Source organism: Ascidiella aspersa, chromosome 5 (genome assembly GCF_963924565.1).
Source record: "Ascidiella aspersa chromosome 5, kaAscAspe10.2, whole genome shotgun sequence".
Classification (NCBI taxonomy): domain Eukaryota; kingdom Metazoa; phylum Chordata; class Ascidiacea; order Phlebobranchia; family Ascidiidae; genus Ascidiella; species Ascidiella aspersa.
Window position 1 is genome coordinate 2,519,097 of NC_139451.1, and position 18,502 is coordinate 2,537,598.

The 18,502-nt window shown below is 35.6% G+C and overlaps 1 protein-coding gene across 1 annotated transcript; it reads left to right on the forward strand.

Annotated features, from left to right (window-relative positions):
- Positions 1-295: 295 nt before the first annotated feature.
- LOC146141477 (uncharacterized) lies at positions 296-8,481 on the forward strand. Its single transcript, XM_083390141.1, has 11 exons — positions 296-373; positions 1,898-1,975; positions 2,038-2,172; positions 3,129-3,315; positions 3,761-3,897; positions 4,060-4,200; positions 4,994-5,191; positions 5,799-5,958; positions 6,374-6,583; positions 6,881-7,054; positions 8,318-8,481. The coding sequence occupies exons 1-11, from the start codon at positions 296-298 to the stop codon at positions 8,479-8,481; spliced, it is 1,662 nt and encodes a 553-aa protein (XP_083246267.1).
- Positions 8,482-18,502: the final 10,021 nt, after the last annotated feature.

Sequence of the window (18,502 nt, forward strand, 5' to 3'; positions counted from 1 at the left end):
AATTCAGGTCAGACACTATTTGTAGATCAAGCTATACTCATGATGCCTTTGCTGGTGATACATATACACATATCCTTTACAATCTATAAAATTAGTCTGGCCTTAACACTAGCTTTGCAAACTATTCTGCTGTTACTGATCAGGAATTGAGGTCGACATTTATCTTGCAATGGGCAAGGTAATTTCCTATATTATATATTCAGTGCAAAATTGTTTTGCCAATGTGTTTATTTTAACTAAGGCGTGTAGTTGTAATACCTAAAGTTGTACAGCTTCAACTCAAACGTGATTCATCATGTTCAGAAGATTAAAAAAGTTTGGACAAAAAGCTGCTCAAAAAATCGGCGGACAAGAAAATGAGATTGGAATTGAGGTTATTAGCTTCACAATTTGCGCCTAAGTAGGCTATATATAAAGATGTTCAAATGATTCGTTGCTTTTTATATTTTGCAATAGGCTTTTTGTGTGAAAAAGATTTTTAAAGTTAGAAAAACAAATGGAATATTAGGGTTTCTGTTCAACAGGTGAAATAATCTAAACGTATCTTGATTTTTCTAAAAGTAAAAAACAAAATTATTCCAACCTGGAATAAGGAGTGAGGTGGTGTGCGTTTGGGGCCCACAAGAAACACTTTTTACAGCTAATAAACATCATCGTAATCTTGAATTTAAACTTAGGGAAAGGTGCGATTACAGGTGGATCGTATGACCTAATTGTTGTAAATACAAATATTTTTTAATTTTATCTAATTTGTTACTATGTTTTAGCCCGCTAAGTTACGTATAAAGTGTTTAGGAAACTATACCGTATAAGTTAAGGTAACTAAGTTTGTTATAGTGCCTTGTGTAAATGATTTTCGTGTTTTAAAGGTAACTATGAAATCGAAAAGCTTGTCGGCATATACCTAAACTAAGAAAACCACAAAAATACACTTCTTTTAAACTTATTTTTAACACGTTTCCCGTGCTGCAGTGAGCGATCAGATTCCTGCAATATTCTATTTGTCGCCTCCTTATCGTTTCTGCTTGTATTGTTTGTACTACTGCCCTGTTTCGGCCAAGAGCAAGCACAACCTTCTTTGTTTTTTTCCTGCTCTGCTATTCTACAAGCTTTCTGTGATGGAATAAACTACACAAGCTAACAGTAGACTGCGCCTAGTAGTCGGCATATGCTATAAGACCTTTAGGGCCATTAAAACAATTTCAGGGTTGACGTCACACAGTTACGTAATAACGTGACGTACAAAGAAATAATATTTTTATTTTTATTTTTTTTATGTTTATTAAAGTTAAAGTTTATGGAGAGACGTTACTTCCAAAATAGAAGCTACATTGCAGATATGTTATCGGTTCAATCGCCTCATATCGTTTAAGTTGACAAAACTCTTAATATCGATGGTGCGATGAGACATACGACGCTGTAGGACGTATTATAAATGTATATTTCGGACTACTGGGTTTTCTGTTAGCTTGTTGATTTATTCCATTACAAAATGTCGAGTAGACGGGAAGCAAGGGAAACCAAAGAAAGTGTTCTGGCTTTGAGACTTTCTGAAGACAGATACAGAAGCATATAATCAGACACAAGAAGAAGGCGGTTAATACGACACAGCATGAATGATCTTTGCCGTTGTAAACAGGCCTACAGAGTAACTACAACACTTTAAAAAAAACAAATTGTTGTAAATGGGTTAAACTAGGAACATAATTTTGATAAGCTCTGTCGAAAAACGTTTTGTGAAGTGCAGAGATAACAAATGCAGTTCGGGGTGCCATCAGGGCCTCGTCACCAGTGATGGATACGTTTATTGACGTAAAATTATGACGTAGTCTATGTAAATCGTTGATCTCTTCTGGGTAATTAAATGGTTGCTGCGGTTGTGTATTTATTTTTGTAGGAAGCCGTCTTGAAACTTTCACGTCTTGACCAACCTTGGAGCATAGAAGCTGAACAATATCTGGGCACTATTGAAGAGGTTAAAAATATTTTAGTTGCAACTTACAAGATAGTTTATGATAAAATATTTTCTTTATAAAGTGGGGATATAACAAACAAAATGCAATGCTTTTGGCGGATAATGGTTTTCTGGACGTTTTTGATCGATTATGGGATCATTGTCACACTACAGATGTGGAAGAAGAAATTTACCTGAATTGTCAGGCATATATCACGGTAGGCAGCTTTTTTCTACTTGTGTGTGGACAAGGGATTTCGATAATATCGGATTTGAGCCTATACACTATACCAAGGTATTCGTTCTATACTCGTGGTATGAATACCGATAGGACATACAAATGAGGGTTCGGACATACAAATGAGGGTTCGGACATACAAATGAGGGTGGGAATTTAACTCATGATTTGCGGTCCAACGAAGAAATTCAAACTTGAAAGGTAAATTTATCAAAAATTAGAGTTGGTTAACAACTAAGCCTATTAACTTTAAAGCAAATGTGGACCTATTAACCTAAAGAGAAAAGGCCTTTAAATGTTTCAATTTCACCATTTTTGCGAGATCGAGCATTGTAATGACGTCATTTGGAATCGGAATGCGATACATTTTGTCCAAAATTTCGGGTTTGTTGCTTGTTTAAAATTAATAAAGCGCAATATTTATTGAGGTACGCATATAACTTATAGGATTTTTGCTGCATAGCCTATGCTTGCGCGCAAGTTTGCTAAAACATAACAGGCGTTTTTAATGTTAAACAAATATCTTGGGGGCTCATAAAAAACGTGAACACCAAACACGTTGAACTTTTTGCATTATCCAAAACACAGGTTTTTGGAAACCTCCAATCATTTTATTGTTTAGGCAAACAACATATGTTGCAATTACTCCGACTGCAGTTTGGATTTCTGCAAAGAAGCATATATCCACAAAACTGCAGTGAGACGATTTATGAAGAACTTCACCTTACCAGAGATGGCATTTGATCAAATTATAGACCTTAAAATTCTGCAGCATTTACATGTAAAAATAAGTTGGTTTGAATAATCTTATGAATACACACTAGACACTATACAATTAGAAATGGAGAATATGTTTTAATAAATTGAATGGTATAAAACATTATATGATGTTGTTTTAAAAATGTTAAATGAAATATTTTATGGTAATATTACCAGGCATCACTGTATTTTCTCCACAAAGTCGTTCGTTTGTACAACAACAACCGTTATCTCATTCGAGAAAACGACGGTGTTCAGTCAATTGCCAAATATCGCGATTCTACCGTAGATATCATCAAGACTTTAGCGATGTTCATCGTGGCATATTGCATTAATGAGGATGAAACCGATAAAATCATGACAGGCAAGAATTTTTATAGAAGTGGGGTGTAAAGTAACAACCATAGAACTGTTGCCTGCCAATATTTAAAAAAAGCTTTTTTTAAAAAGTATCATACCTGCGTCATTATTATATTCAAAATACAAAATAGATGGAATTCAATGGGTTATTCAGCTAAAAGTTGCTTTACTTCTTACGAGGTTGTAAACCTTTTATTGTTAACCTACTATTCTTGATAAATTTTTCCTTTTCTGGTAAAAATTAACGATTTGTATCGCAAATTAGGTTAAATTACAAATTTGCTACCTATAATCAGCACCAATACTGTCCGTTGATATCGGTTGGTATCGGGTAACGGTTCCCATCCAATAATATTGTACATCCTCAATCCTAAACTATGAAGTGAATAATAAAATTGAGTACCGGTACAAGAGAGAACCAGTAAAAATATATTTAACATTTTCTTTAGGACACCAGGATATCAAATACCTGATAAACATGCTGGCAAGTGCAGTGGGATCTGAAAATCATAGAGACGAAAAGGGTTTTTCAGTTATAGAGCTTGTTATGGGTCTCAATAAATTGGCAATGAATGATGAAAACAAGGTGAAAACCTTAATCTTCTCTTCTCACAGCTATCTGCAATTGCTTTTCATTTTAACCTTGTTGTTAAAACAATAAAACTTGTTCACGGTTAATTTCAGAGCCGAGTTTTACAATATATTACGGGTAATGTCTAAGGTGTTAACCGAAATGATTTGTTTAAAGCTTTCCTTTGTGAAATATGGAATCCTTCCGCGTCTTTATCGAATGCTTGGAACTGAATTTTCCGTTGAAGAGCAAAGATCAGCTTCGGAATGTTTATACACCTTGTCATCCCATGAGAAAAACAGAGCAACTATTGTAAAGGTATAATATGGGTCGTATTTTTTAAATGTGGCGATAACTATATTAAAACAATAAACCATCAGTGAAGTTACAACACCACAATGTGTAAATCACTTTATCGAACATTTTAATTTTGGCAGATAGCCTGCCTAGCTTTCGGTGTACTATGATACGTAAGTCGTAATTGTTCAAAACGTAGCTTCAAACGGGCTAGATCACAGTTGTTGAAAACATATGTGTGGCTAGCTTTCAACCTTAATAGGGTAGAGCGCACGACTATAATTACCGACTAAGAGCTTTTGTGTTTACGGTGCAATTTACGCTGTATCGGCTTATGCCCCAGATTTGTTTTCTACTCGCACCAAAGTGTAAAGTGTTTTCAGTCTCTCTGTGCGGCCAGGACAGGGTTTTGTGTACTTAAGCCTGTTATCTGCTTGTAAACGCGTTCATCTGAGATATTGTGCTGTGCTGTTGGCAGCGCTGCGCTGTTTACAGTGTTGATGGTTGTCGCTCTATAGTTTCAACTGGGTGTTCGCTTATCAGATAATACAATTATTAATCACTAGAAACAGTGTGGTTGGCTAACGAGTCATACGCACGCCACCTTTCAAGTCAACTTAAAAACGAGAGTCAGAAGCTTCAACTAACACACTCGTGCCCACAGTAGCGTGGTTAAAATAACATTTCTGTTTAACCAATTACATTGGTTTCTTGCTCATTAAAAAATCCCTAAAAACCGATTTTCCAATTCATTTCATGATATTATTATGAAGTATGTGGTCAAAAATATTCAGCTCACAAAACGTGTTGCCAGGAACCCAACCTACTTGTCGCTGTTCGAAGATTAATTAAAGACACGAATGCCGACAAACAAAGCAAAGCATCCTGCGAAGCGATATTGTTCAACATAGAGGAGAGAATACAGCTCCAGCCAACCGCTGCAACACCCAAATCATCTGCACCTCGCATTATGATAAGCTACCAGTGGGATGTACAGGACAGGATTGTAGAGGTTTGGAAGCACACGATCGCAAAATAAAGGCATTTTAAGGCTACCCAATAAAAAAGTAATTTTTTTGAATACCATAGAAACCCTAGCTCAGCGGTCGGAAACTTTTTTAGGTAATGGAGCCATAAAAGCTGAACACTTTTGGTTGAATTTTCACGAGCGCCATTAAATATTGTTCAGCAACTGGTTTAGGTTAGTGATATATTAGGCGCGACAAAATGCATTTGCAAACTAAGTTTAGTAACGGTCTGCCATGATACGAACAGAACATGAATATTCCGTTTAACGGACTAACGGCCACGTAGAGATCGATAGGATTCACGAAAAGCGCAAAAAACTGCTGTAGCCTACTGTTTGTTTTAAATAAGTAAAATATACACTTTAGAGGTTAAAGTGGCTGCGTACAGTTTTATTAAAATTATGCTAAACGATGGCTTAGATTTATGTGCCTATCTGCGAACATTTCGTCACCAAAAGAGCCATATAAGGTTTTCGACTCCTGCTCTAGCTAATACTGCCTTGGAAATATTCTTAGAAATTCCTGGATAGGTTTTATGGTCGACCTCTTTTATTTGTTTGTTAAGTGCTAAAGCACGTTTTTCATTATTAGCTTCAGACGAAACTACAGGAGAGTGGTTACAACGTTTGGCTTGACATCGACAGCACAGAAGATTCCATGCTTGCTGCGATGGCGGATGCAATTCAGAACGCCAGCGTTGTGCTTGTTGCTGTGACAGAAAACTACAAGAACAGTAATCCTTGTAGAACAGGTGAGAAAAACAGATACAGTCACATTTATCAACTTTTTTCTGATATGAATTGTTATTGGAAGGATTAATTACGTTATCAGTGTGACTATTTTTTTGTGCGCAAAAAATGGTAGGCCAAATTCAAAAGCAACACATTTATAAATCCTATATTAATTTTTTTTTAAGGTATTTTTTTTATTCCACTGCATTTTAAATAACCATCTTGAATACCTCTACTTCCCTTTATTTTGAAAAAACTAAACACAATCCAAAGAGGTCCCGTTATGAGCGGAGGTCGTGAGTTCGAACCTCACTGCAGGCTAGTTGTTTTTCTAACCTCTTACTTGCACGATTGATCGACAGATGCGGTGAGTCTGCCATGGCTTTCGATGTACCATAAAAAGAAGATTGGAACACATTTGTTGTTGTGTTGCAGAGGCGGAATATGCGTTTAAACTTCGCAAGCCGATAGTTCCACTTAGGCTTGAACAAGATTACAATCCGGACGGTTGGCTCAGCGCTCTGCTCGGAACGAAACTTTACGTCGACCTGTGGCGAGATGACTGGATTCAATCGGGGCTACCAAAGCTCCTTCGCACCATTCAGGCAAACACGAAACAAAAGTCTGTTAAGGAAGCCGTAACAGGTTAGTCCAATGCCACAGGGTTTTGGAATGTTTGAGCGAATATCTGCGGTGCTTGTTTAGCCATATATGTTGCGTGAAGGAAGTAAAACAAATACATTTTAATAATACCTTTTATTTTAAACTAAGTTTGGAGTTGTTTAAAGTCGTACTTTAATAGAGCTACCATGTTTTCTGCAGTAGCCTACAGGGCTGCAATATATTAATGTCCGTTTTCAAATTTAAGTCAATCCTTTCAGACTTAAAACGTTCTTTCTCAGTTCGTTCAACCACTTTTTTTTACTTTTTGATATTAAGCAGTCGATTCGGCACCACCTTCAAATGAAGAGCCCCCCCTCGTGGATTTCCTGACCAAACCTGCTGTTGCCGATCAAAACAAGAATGACGTGGCGGACTCACCCGACAATAAACCCCACAAAGTGGTGAATTGGAGCAAACTAGAAGTAGCACTTTGGGCTGATGCAACTGGCGTCGGTGAGTTAATTAACGATTTGACATTCATCATACCTGTGCATTAAAATCAGGGCTGCCGAGTCGGCCTTGGGACTCGAGGAGTCGGTTTGTTTTGCTGGAGTCGGACTAGGGGCTCGAGTAAAACCTCGTAAAAGTATCCGAGTCCCGAGTCCGACATGAGCAGTACCACATAAAAAAATCACACATTTGACCATAATCGGACTCGGGTTGTTTTTACCCGACTCCGCAGCCGTGATTAAAATGGCTTTTGTTTTAGCTTGAATTGAGATCTAGAATAAAACACATAGGAAATAATGAAAAACCAACCAAAGATCTTTTGAAATTAGAGCAAAACAACCAAATTAAAACAGGCATCTACCAATTAAAAACCCGGACTGTGACAAACAACAAAACAACCGGACCAAATCAAATCACTAATAATTAACTTTTACTCCAATATTTGTTCAACAAACAATTTTGAACCAAAAAAAAAATTAAAGTGAGTTTCTAACCAACAAATTTTATTTAAAAGAATAATTCCACTTTATTACTGCAATAATCTAAAACAACTGTATTTATTTAGTAAACAATAAATGTTTAACACATGTAATACCACCATTTCAAACACAAACCTTCAAAATGAATATTGCTCAATCAACACGAAGAATCCACGCGAAATATTGAATCATTATGTTTGTTTGAAAAAATAAAAGAGGCGCATTTCTTAGCCGAAAACATCTTACACATAAGTGGAAAAATAAATTCACTATGTTTCTTCCCCAGTCACACATAAACCTTTGTTGAGCTCAATTTAGTAATCTAGATTATAGGCGAAGTGCCGAGTATTGCCCGGGTTGACTACGGCGTTTGCTATGTTTAATAGCCTACTTTTTAACCTTTAACTTGACCTACTGGATTTTTGTGGACAGTGTAAAATAACTATCGTCGCAACAAACGCAATTTTTTTTGTAAATTCTATCCCAATTTAATTTAATGTGTACCAAAAATGGTTTTACTTATTTTCAGTAGTGCACATAAACAATTTTAAGTAGGGTTAATGTGAATTATGATTTACATTAAAAGACCATGCCACCAAAGTTTCCAAAATCTATCGACTTGGTTTTACAGAAATCATTAAACTTAAATACGAAGAAAAAGAGCTGCGTGCTTGCCACCCCTGGTTTGAACCAAAAAATTAAAAACCCTGTAGAGATATATTGCTTTGTCATACTATTTTGTTATGCTTTATATTTAATGTTTAACCTACCGCTGTGTGTTTTGCAGCCGGCCTGCCTAAAATTCTGGCAACATACGACGGAAAAAAACTCAACCAGCTTCAAAATTTGTGGCGGAAAAGCCAGGAAACCTACTACAAAAATGCCACGGCAGATCTGAAAATGAATTTGGACCAAACTATGGGCCTTGCGGAGGCTTTGGATAAACTTTAAATTATTAGTTGGGCTCTAAAGTGGTGGTACAGCCAATATCCCAAATAATTAGGTGTACATGGTTAAATAACTTAAAAACATAGTGTTTTATACCGCGATTTGGTTTTATGAAAATGTATACTCAACTGCTTTTTGACTTTATAGGCCATTATTAAAAAAATTGCCTAAAAATTTAGTTGAAAATGTATAATTTTTTTTGGTTTTAAGCCAATTTTACGATTTAATTAACCTACGTGACACTCTACTACAGTAAACGAAGCATATATACTAGTTTTTTTAAATACTTTACTGTGTGCAATATTTACGCTTTTAAAATAGAGATTTATTGGTTGTATATTTTGTTTTACTTTATAGCGCACTGTACATTTTGGTTTTGCTTCTAACCTTAATATATTTAATTAAATATATGCAAAACCCAACATGGCAGTTGTTTGTTTGAAAACCAGATTTGTTTGTTTGAAAAACAGGAGTTGAACAACCAAAAAACATTACAGCTAATACAAGACAAATGTCAGAGCAGAAACTGCATTAGCTTAGGAACAAGTAATGGGCAATTACAAAGTTCACCTAGCAAGGTTCTTAGCTTTAATGTCCATTTGTGATGAAAAAATAGTCAATACCTTATGACTTGAAAAATGCACAAAGATAAGCAACTCCTCCTATGCGAAACTTTTGTGAAAAAAATCATTATTCTCTGTAAAACTTTAACCTGATCTTTTGGTTTCTGTCATGTTGAGCCTCGATTTATTCTACTGCTGGTTAAACGTTACAATTAAAACTACGTAACTAAATAAAACGAAATACACAAAAAGTAGTTATCAATAAACATTTTAGTTACGATTTTAATTTTTGATATTGTGATTGTATTGTATTGGCGATATATATTTTATTTTACAGAACGGTTAAATCCCGGACGTGTAAGCAGATTTTGTCATTTCTCCCTGACGCAGAATTTCAACGCTAAATTAAACCAGTCGCATGTTGACAAATAACAATCGTGTTGTTTATACTTTACCGGAAAGCAAAATTAATGATTTATTATCCAATCTATATCGATAGAGTGTCGTAAGCAAGCCGAGAGAAACTGTCCGCAACGTCGTTTCCAGGAATTGCTTGAATAACCTTAGGAGACCTTAGGTTATCGCTTCATGTCGTGCACAAACATACAACTGAAATTTGAGTTTAAATACATTCAAGGTAATGTTCTGTAACATTATAGGTACGTCGACGTATAGTCGTACCAATAAATCATATGTTACAACGCCGTTCTGGTCCGTTTCGGCTAGCTTTCGCCACCTATATAGCTGACTATAATACAAAAACACTTTTTAGGACGACTTTACCAGTTTTAAAAGTTTGAAGTTTCATTTTATGACAAGGACTTGACTTTGCTAGATTTGGGCAAACCGAAGAGTTAGACTGGGATTAGACCGGAAATTGAATTATGTTAAAATAATTTGCCGGTGAGCTTCAATTTCGAATAGGCAAAACGTTTACAATCAATTAAGCTAAACAAATTCAAGATTTGATACTTTTAGACAAGACGAAAATGAGCAGAACTTGCTAAGCTCATCAACTTTTATTTTGTTGTTAATCGAACACTTGAAGGTATAGTATAATCAATCATTATTCTGCCTTATTTAACGATTGGTATATGTCAACATGCGACTGGTTTAATCCGACAATGCAAGCAGTAGAGTATTTTTGCAGTTTGATTTTGTTGTTGGTCGTTTGAGTTATTTATAAGCTCTAAAAAAACACAACCTTAAAACTGTTTAATTATGGGGCTGCTTTTAAGAACATTGGAATTTAACCATTGTCCAAAAACTTGACAATATTGTTTGGGCAATGTTCTTACTTTAAAGAAAACTAAAAAAAATCATAAGATAGCTATTAATCAAAAAGCCTTCGAATATAAAAGAAATAACTTCGTTTGGTATCGCATTGCAGTACCTTTGTCAAAACATATCGGGTATATGAATATAACGTTAAGTACCGTACACCCTCACTTTCATGTACAGTGGAATCACTTATCGTGAAGAACAATCTGCTTGCTAGACGATAGCTGATCTAATTGACAAATATGTCTACCTTAATCGAACCCCTACACTTGAAGGTATAGTATAATCAATCATTATTCTGCCTTATTTAACGATTGGTATATGTCAACATGCGACTGGTTTAATCCGACAATGCAAGCAGTAGAGTATTTTTGCAGTTTGATTTTGTTGTTGGTCGTTTGAGTTATTTATAAGCTCTAAAAAAACACAACCTTAAAACTGTTTAATTATGGGGCTGCTTTTAAGAACATTGGAATTTAACCATTGTCCAAAAACTTGACAATATTGTTTGGGCAATGTTCTTACTTTAAAGAAAACTAAAAAAAATCATAAGATAGCTATTAATCAAAAAGCCTTCGAATATAAAAGAAATAACTTCGTTTGGTATCGCATTGCAGTACCTTTGTCAAAACATATCGGGTATATGAATATAACGTTAAGTACCGTACACCCTCACTTTCATGTACAGTGGAATCACTTATCGTGAAGAACAATCTGCTTGCTAGACGATAGCTGATCTAATTGACAAATATGTCTACCTTAATCGAACCCCTTCGCTTGGCAAATGCATGTTACTCCAAGGCATTACTACAACACTAACCAGTTTAACTTGCCCCAATAAACGGGATTTTTCCCGTCCCCAGGCAGTTTGAGTTTTTTTTTAAATGCTTTTAACATGTTTTCAAACCACATCGTTTCAAATGCTTTGTGGTGTATTTTCAAGCAAGCACACTGTTATGGTTTTATAGGTAGAACATACGATAATTGACAAAGCACAAATGTGTACACTGAATTGATCATGAATGTTTTTTTTTAAAAATCAAGCATAGAATGAGACTCCCAAATGCTAATCTTTGTGAGCGTTTGAGGATATCAGTCAGCGACAGAAAGCCCCAATTCGATGCTATTGTAAGACCTAAAGTCTAAAACAGGGGTCGGCAACCTACGGCCCGCTGGCCGGATGCGCCCCGCCAATGTAATTCATTCGGCCCGCCGCCTCTTTGACAAACTAGATACGAGTCCATTTCAAATACTTTTTGACTATTTTAACTTAACATTTTGTATTTTCGGTAATGTAATAAAAACTTGCAAGAAATTTAAAAGAAATGCCGGTGTACCTAAATCTTCATGTTGTCAGGTCTGGCTGTGGTGGATCATGGCAGAAATCATTTGAACACCCCTGGTATAGTCTATAATTGTTCAAGCAAACCAATGAAAAGTAGCATTTTTATGCGTAAATTCAACTTTTCGTTACAATTAATTTTCATTTTACAACGATACGTTTTTGATTCACGAAGAAAAATTCAGCTAACGCCGTTTTCAAAGACAAAAAATTTAAATTGTACAATAAAACATAAGTTTCCACAGCACACGATGTCAGTTTAAAGAGCCCATGCTGGAAACACACAATCAAACCTAAAAGCAGCCCAGCTTCTATTTTTTTTTTTCTCTCGAAAGCCAATCAAACCAAATTTTAATGCGATATATCATACAAATGTCACATTTTTTATCTTACTTTGGTGCATTATACATATACGTTTGTATATTGGTTCGTCATAATTTACAAAATTGCCAAAAAAAGGTAAAAACGACGATTTTCTATTTTGCTCCCATAATAAGAGCCCATTATAAATTGAGGCAATTTGGGAAACATTTGAGCGCACATAAATCTGAGTTGCACAACTTGTATAATTTCTATGAACTTTGGTTTATAACTTTATATATATTCATTATTATCATTTTAAAACGGAGTCAACATTCATATTTGATACCAAATAGAATAGTTAGACATTGTTTTTATATTGGTTAAAACGCCTTTAATGTAATTTTTTATCATAACTTCAAATAGTAGCAATATTTTTATTTAACTTGAAATGAAGTATACTTTTATAATCATCACAAGCTGAAACTTTACCTTGTTATTATTCATTCTTTTTTATGGAGATAAATTTCAGGATGGAAGACAAAATAGACTAGGTAAAAAGTTTGTTATTTGATAAAAAGCAAAAGCAACAAAACATTCATGATATTCAGTGTAAACATTTACCGCTTTGTCAATTATCGTATGCTCTATACCTATATCCATATTAGTGTGCTTGTTTGAAAATACACCACAAAGCATTTGAAACGATGTAGTTTTATGTCCTCAAACATGTTAAAAGCTTTTTTTTTAAAACTCAAACTGCCTGGGGACGGGAAAAAGCCCGTTTATTGGGGCAAGTTAAATTGGTTAGTGTTGTAGTAATGCAGTGAAGTAACATGCATTTACCAAGCGAAGGGGTTCGATTAAGGTAGACATATTTGTCAATTAGTGCAGCTATCCGTTCCATTAATGTTGTTATTAAAATTCCGAAGTAATACACGATCCAACTGTCGTCTAGCAAGCAGATTGTTCTTCACGATAAGTCATTCCACTGTACATGAAAGTGAGGGTGTACGGTACTTAACGTTATATTCATATACCCGATATGTTTTGACAAAGGTACTGCAATGCGATACCAAACGAAGTTATTTCTCTTATATTCGAAGGCTTTTTGATTAATAGCTATCTTATGATTTTTTTTAGTTTTCTTTAAAGTAAGAACATTGCCCAAACAATATTGTCAAGTTTTGGGACAATGGTTAAATTCCAATGTTCTTAAAAGCAGCCCCATAATTAAACAGTTTTAAGGTTGTGTTTTTTTAGAGCGTATAAATAACTCAAACAACAAAATCAAACTGCAAAAATACTCTACTGCTTGCATTGTCGGATTAAACCAGTCGCATGTTGACATATACCAATCGTTAAATAAGGCAGAATAATGATTGATTATACTATACCTTCAAGTGTTCGATTAACAACAAAATAAAAGTTGATGAGCTTAGCAAGTTCTGCTCATTTTCTTCTTGTCTAAAAGTATCAAATCTTGAATTTGTTTAGCTTAATTGATTGTAAACGTTTTGCCTATTCGAAATTGAAGCTCACCGGCAAATTATTTTAACATAATTCAATTTCCGGTCTAATCCCAGTCTAACTCTTCGGTTTGCCCAAATCTAGCAAAGTCAAGTCCTTGTCATAAAATGAAACTTCAAACTTTTAAAACTGGTAAAGTCATCCTAAAAAGTGTTTTTGTATTATAGTCAGCTATATAGGTGGCGAAAGCTAGCCGAAACGGGCCAGAACGGCGTTGTAACATATGATTTATTGGTACGACTATGCGTCGACGTACCTATAATGTTACAGAACATTACCTTGAATGTATTTAAACTCAAATTTCAGTTGTATGTTTGTGCACGACATGAAGCGATAACCTAAGGTCTCCTAAGGTTATTCAAGCAATTCCTGGAAACGACGTTGCGGACAGTTTCTCTCGGCTTGCTTACGACACTCTATCAATATAGATTGGATAATAAATCATTAATTTTGCTTTCCGGTAAAGTATAAACAACACGATTGTTATTTGTCAACATGCGACTGGTTTAATTTAGCGTTGAAATTCTGCGTCAGGGAGAAATGACAAAATCTGCTTACACGTCCGGGATTTAACCGTTCTGTAAAATAAAATATATATCGCCAATACAATACAATCACAATATCAAAAATTAAAATCGTAACTAAAATGTTTATTGATAACTACTTTTTGTGTATTTCGTTTTATTTAGTTACTTAGTTTTAATTGTAACGTTTAACCAGCAGTAGAATAAATCGAGGCTCAACATGGCAGAAACCAAAAGATCAGGTTAAAGTTTTACAGAGAATAATGATTTTTTTCACAAAAGTTTCGCATAGGAGGAGTTGCTTATCTTTGTGCATTTTTCAAGTCATAAGGTATTGACTATTTTTTCATCACAAATGGACATTAAAGCTAAGAACCTTGCTAGGCGAACTTTATAATTGTCCATTACTTGTTCCTAAGCTAATGCAGTTTCTGCTCTGACATTTGTCTTGTATTAGCTGTAATGTTTTTTGGTTGTTCAACTCCTGTTTTTCAAACAAACAAATCTGGTTTTCAAACAAACAACTGCCATGTTGGGTTTTGCATATATTTAATTAAATATATTAAGGTTAGAAGCAAAACCAAAATGTACAGTGCGCTATAAAGTAAAACAAAATATACAACCAATAAATCTCTATTTTAAAAGCGTAAATATTGCACACAGTAAAGTATTTAAAAAAACTAGTATATATGCTTCGTTTACTGTAGTAGAGTGTCACGTAGGTTAATTAAATCGTAAAATTGGCTTAAAACCAAAAAAAATTATACATTTTCAACTAAATTTTTAGGCAATTTTTTTAATAATGGCCTATAAAGTCAAAAAGCAGTTGAGTATACATTTTCATAAAACCAAATCGCGGTATAAAACACTATGTTTTTAAGTTATTTAACCATGTACACCTAATTATTTGGGATATTGGCTGTACCACCACTTTAGAGCCCAACTAATAATTTAAAGTTTATCCAAAGCCTCCGCAAGGCCCATAGTTTGGTCCAAATTCATTTTCAGATCTGCCGTGGCATTTTTGTAGTAGGTTTCCTGGCTTTTCCGCCACAAATTTTGAAGCTGGTTGAGTTTTTTTCCGTCGTATGTTGCCAGAATTTTAGGCAGGCCGGCTGCAAAACACACAGCGGTAGGTTAAACATTAAATATAAAGCATAACAAAATAGTATGACAAAGCAATATATCTCTACAGGGTTTTTAATTTTTTGGTTCAAACCAGGGGTGGCAAGCATGCAGCTCTCTTTCGTCGTATTTAAGTTTTTATTTCTGTAAAACCAAGTCGATAGATTTTGGAAACTTTGGTGGCATGGTCTTTTAATGTAAATCATAATTCACATTAACCCTACTTAAAATTGTTTATGTGCACTACTGAAAATAAGTAAAACCATTTTTGGTACACATTAAATTAAATTGGGATAGAATTTACAAAAAGATTTGCGTTTGTTGCGACAATAGTTTTTTTACACTGTCCACAAAAATCCAGTAGGTCAAGTTAAAGGTTAAAAAGTAGGCTATTAAACATAGCAAACGCCGTAGTCAACCCGGGCAATACTCGGCACTTCGCCTATAATCTAGATTACTAAATTGAGCTCAACAAAGGTTTATGTGTGATTGGGGAAGAAACATAGTGAATTTATTTTTTTACTTATGTGTAAGGTGTTTTCGGCTAACTAAGTAAGAAATGCGCCTCTAAAAATGTATTTTTTCAAACAAACATAATGATTCAATATTTCGCGTGGATTCTTCGTGTTGATTGAGCAATATTCATTTTGAAGGTTTGTGTTTGAAATGGTGGTATTACATGTGTTCAACATTTATTGTTTACTAAATAAATACAGTTGTTTTAGATTATTGCAGTAATAAAGTGGATTTATTCTTTTAAATGAAATTTGTTTGTTAGAAACTCACTTTAATTTTTTTTTTTTGGTCCAAAATTTTTTGTTGAACAAATATTGGGGTAAAAGTTAATTATTAGTGATTTGATTTGGTCCGGTTGTTTTGTTGTTTATCCCAGTCCGGGTTTTTAATTGGTAGATACCTGTTTTAATTTGGTTGTTTTGCTCTAATTTCAAAAGATCTTTGGTTGGTTTTTCATTATTTCCTATGTGTTTTATTCTAGATCTCACTTCAAGCTAAAACAAAAGCCATTTTAATCACGGCTGCGGAGTTTGGTAAAAACAACCCGAGTCCGACTTCCGAGCCCGGCCAAAAGTTCTATTTCGTCGAGTACCGCGTCCGGCTCCTACTCTACAGCCTGTATCCCGCCAATTTACGTAACCAAAATATCGTGGATATTTAGCAATCCACTTATAGGGGTGTCGTATAATTGACTCACTCACAACACATGGTTGGAAAATATTCCACCATTTGCTTTTCCATCTTTACAACTTCCAATTGGCGGCCATATCAGTTTAAAAATGTGGTACTGCGCATGTCGGACTCGGGTAGTTTTACGTGGTCTTACTCGAGTCCCGACTCCAGCAAAACAAACCGACTCCTCGAGTCCCGAGTCCGACTCCGACTCGGCATTCCTGAATTTAACGCATAAGTATGATGAATGTCAAATCGTTAATTAACTCACCGACGCCAGTTGCCTCAGCCCAAAGTGCTACTTCTAGTTCGCTCCAATTCGCCACTTGGGCGAGGTTATTGTAGAGTGAGTACACCTCGTCATTCTTGTTTTTGTCGGCAACAGCAGGTTTGGTCAGGAAATCCACGAGGGGGGGCTCTTCATTTGAAGGTGGTGCCGAATCGACCACTGAAAAAAAAAAAAAAATAAGTGGAATTTGTTTGTTAATGCAGGGTTAAATAAATTTAAAAAAAGTTTTAAGTTTGAAAGGAACGATTTAAATTTGAAAACTAACTTCAATGTTTGCAATTGTACTGCACGAAACACAGTAGCTATATCAAAGAATGACTTAAAACAACCCTAAACTTCAATGAAAGACGTTCAACCATGATGTGTTAACAACTGTGATCTAGCCCTTATGAAGTGCATTTTGGCCAACGATTACGACTGCTTTGTCATTAGTACACCGAAAGCCATCGCAGACTCACCGAATATGTCGCTCTATGATGCAAGCAGGGCAGGCTAGAACAAAAACTAGCCTGTGGTGAGGTTCGAGCTCACGACCTTTGTAATACCGGAACCGTTTCTTTACCAACTGAGCTACACAGGCTCAGAGGGGAGCAAGTCGATAAACAACCAAGACTCCAATGCTTGCTACAATATGTTAATTCAAGCAACTTCATATGGAAGAGAATCTACAGTACCACCCTAAACTTGGTTGAAAATGAAAGCTATTATTCGAAAAGTATTTGTTTTACTTGCTTCACGCAACATATATGGCTAAACAAGCACCGCAGATATTCGCTCAAACATTCCAAAACCCTGTGGCATTGCACTAACCTGTTACGGCTTCCTTAACAGACTTTTGTTTCGTGTTTGCCTGAATGGTGCGAAGGAGCTTTGGTAGCCCCGATTGAATCCAGTCATCTCGCCACAGGTCCACGTACAATTTCATTCCGAGCAGAGCGCTGAGCCAACCGTCCGGATTGTAATCTTGTTCAAGCCTAAGTGGAACTATCGGCTTGCGAAGTTTAAACGCATATTCCGCCTCTGCAACACAACAACAAATGTGTTCCAATCTTCTTTTAATGGTACATCGAAAGCCATGGCAGACTCACCGCATCTGTCGATCAATCGTGCAAGTAAGAGGTTAGATAAACAACTAGCCTGCAGTGAGGTTCGAACTCACGACCTCCGGTCATACCGGGACCTCTTTTGATCTATATATAGTGCCAGAAAAAAGTTGATAAATTTGACAAACAGTATCTGTATTTCTCACCTGTCCTACAAGGATTACTGTTCTTGTAGTTTTCTGTCACAGCAACAAGCACAACGCTGGCGTTCTGAATTGCATCCGCCATCGCAGCAAGCATGGAATCTTCTGTGCTGTCGATGTCAAGCCAAACGTTGTAACCACTTTCCTGTAGTTTCGTCTGAAGCTAACAATGAAAAACGTGCTTTAGCACTTAACAAACAAATAAAAGAGGTCGACCATAAAACCTATCCAGGAATTTCTAAAACTGTTTCTAAAGCAGTATTAGCTAGAGCAGGAGTCGAGAACCTATGGCTTGCGAAGCGCATATGGCTTTTTTGGGACACTATACGACTCTTTAAAGGAATGTTCGCGGATAAGCAAATCAATCTAAGCTATCGTTTAGCATAATTTTAATAAAACTGTACGCAGCCACTTTAACCTCTGAAGTGTATATTTTACTTATTTAAAACAAACAGTAGGCTACAGCAGTTTTTCGAGCTTTTCGTGAATCCTATTTGTCTGTAAGTGGCTGCTGTTTGTCCGTTTAACGGAATATTCATGTTTTAAAAGGCCCTGTTCGTATCATGGCAGACCGTTACTAAACTTAGTTTGCAAATGCATTTTGTCGCGCCTAATATATCACTAACCTAAACCAGT

Bases quoted from the DNA above. Each gene is read 5' to 3' on its own strand.
- LOC146141477 (XM_083390141.1), top strand. From the start codon at position 296: ATGTTCAGAAGATTAAAAAAGTTTGGACAAAAAGCTGCTCAAAAAATC. The intron at 3,898-4,059 runs GTGAAAACCTTA...ATTTGTTTAAAG, and splicing joins CAATGAATGATGAAAACAAG to CTTTCCTTTGTGAAATATGG. The intron at 6,584-6,880 runs GTTAGTCCAATG...GATATTAAGCAG, and splicing joins TGTTAAGGAAGCCGTAACAG to TCGATTCGGCACCACCTTCA.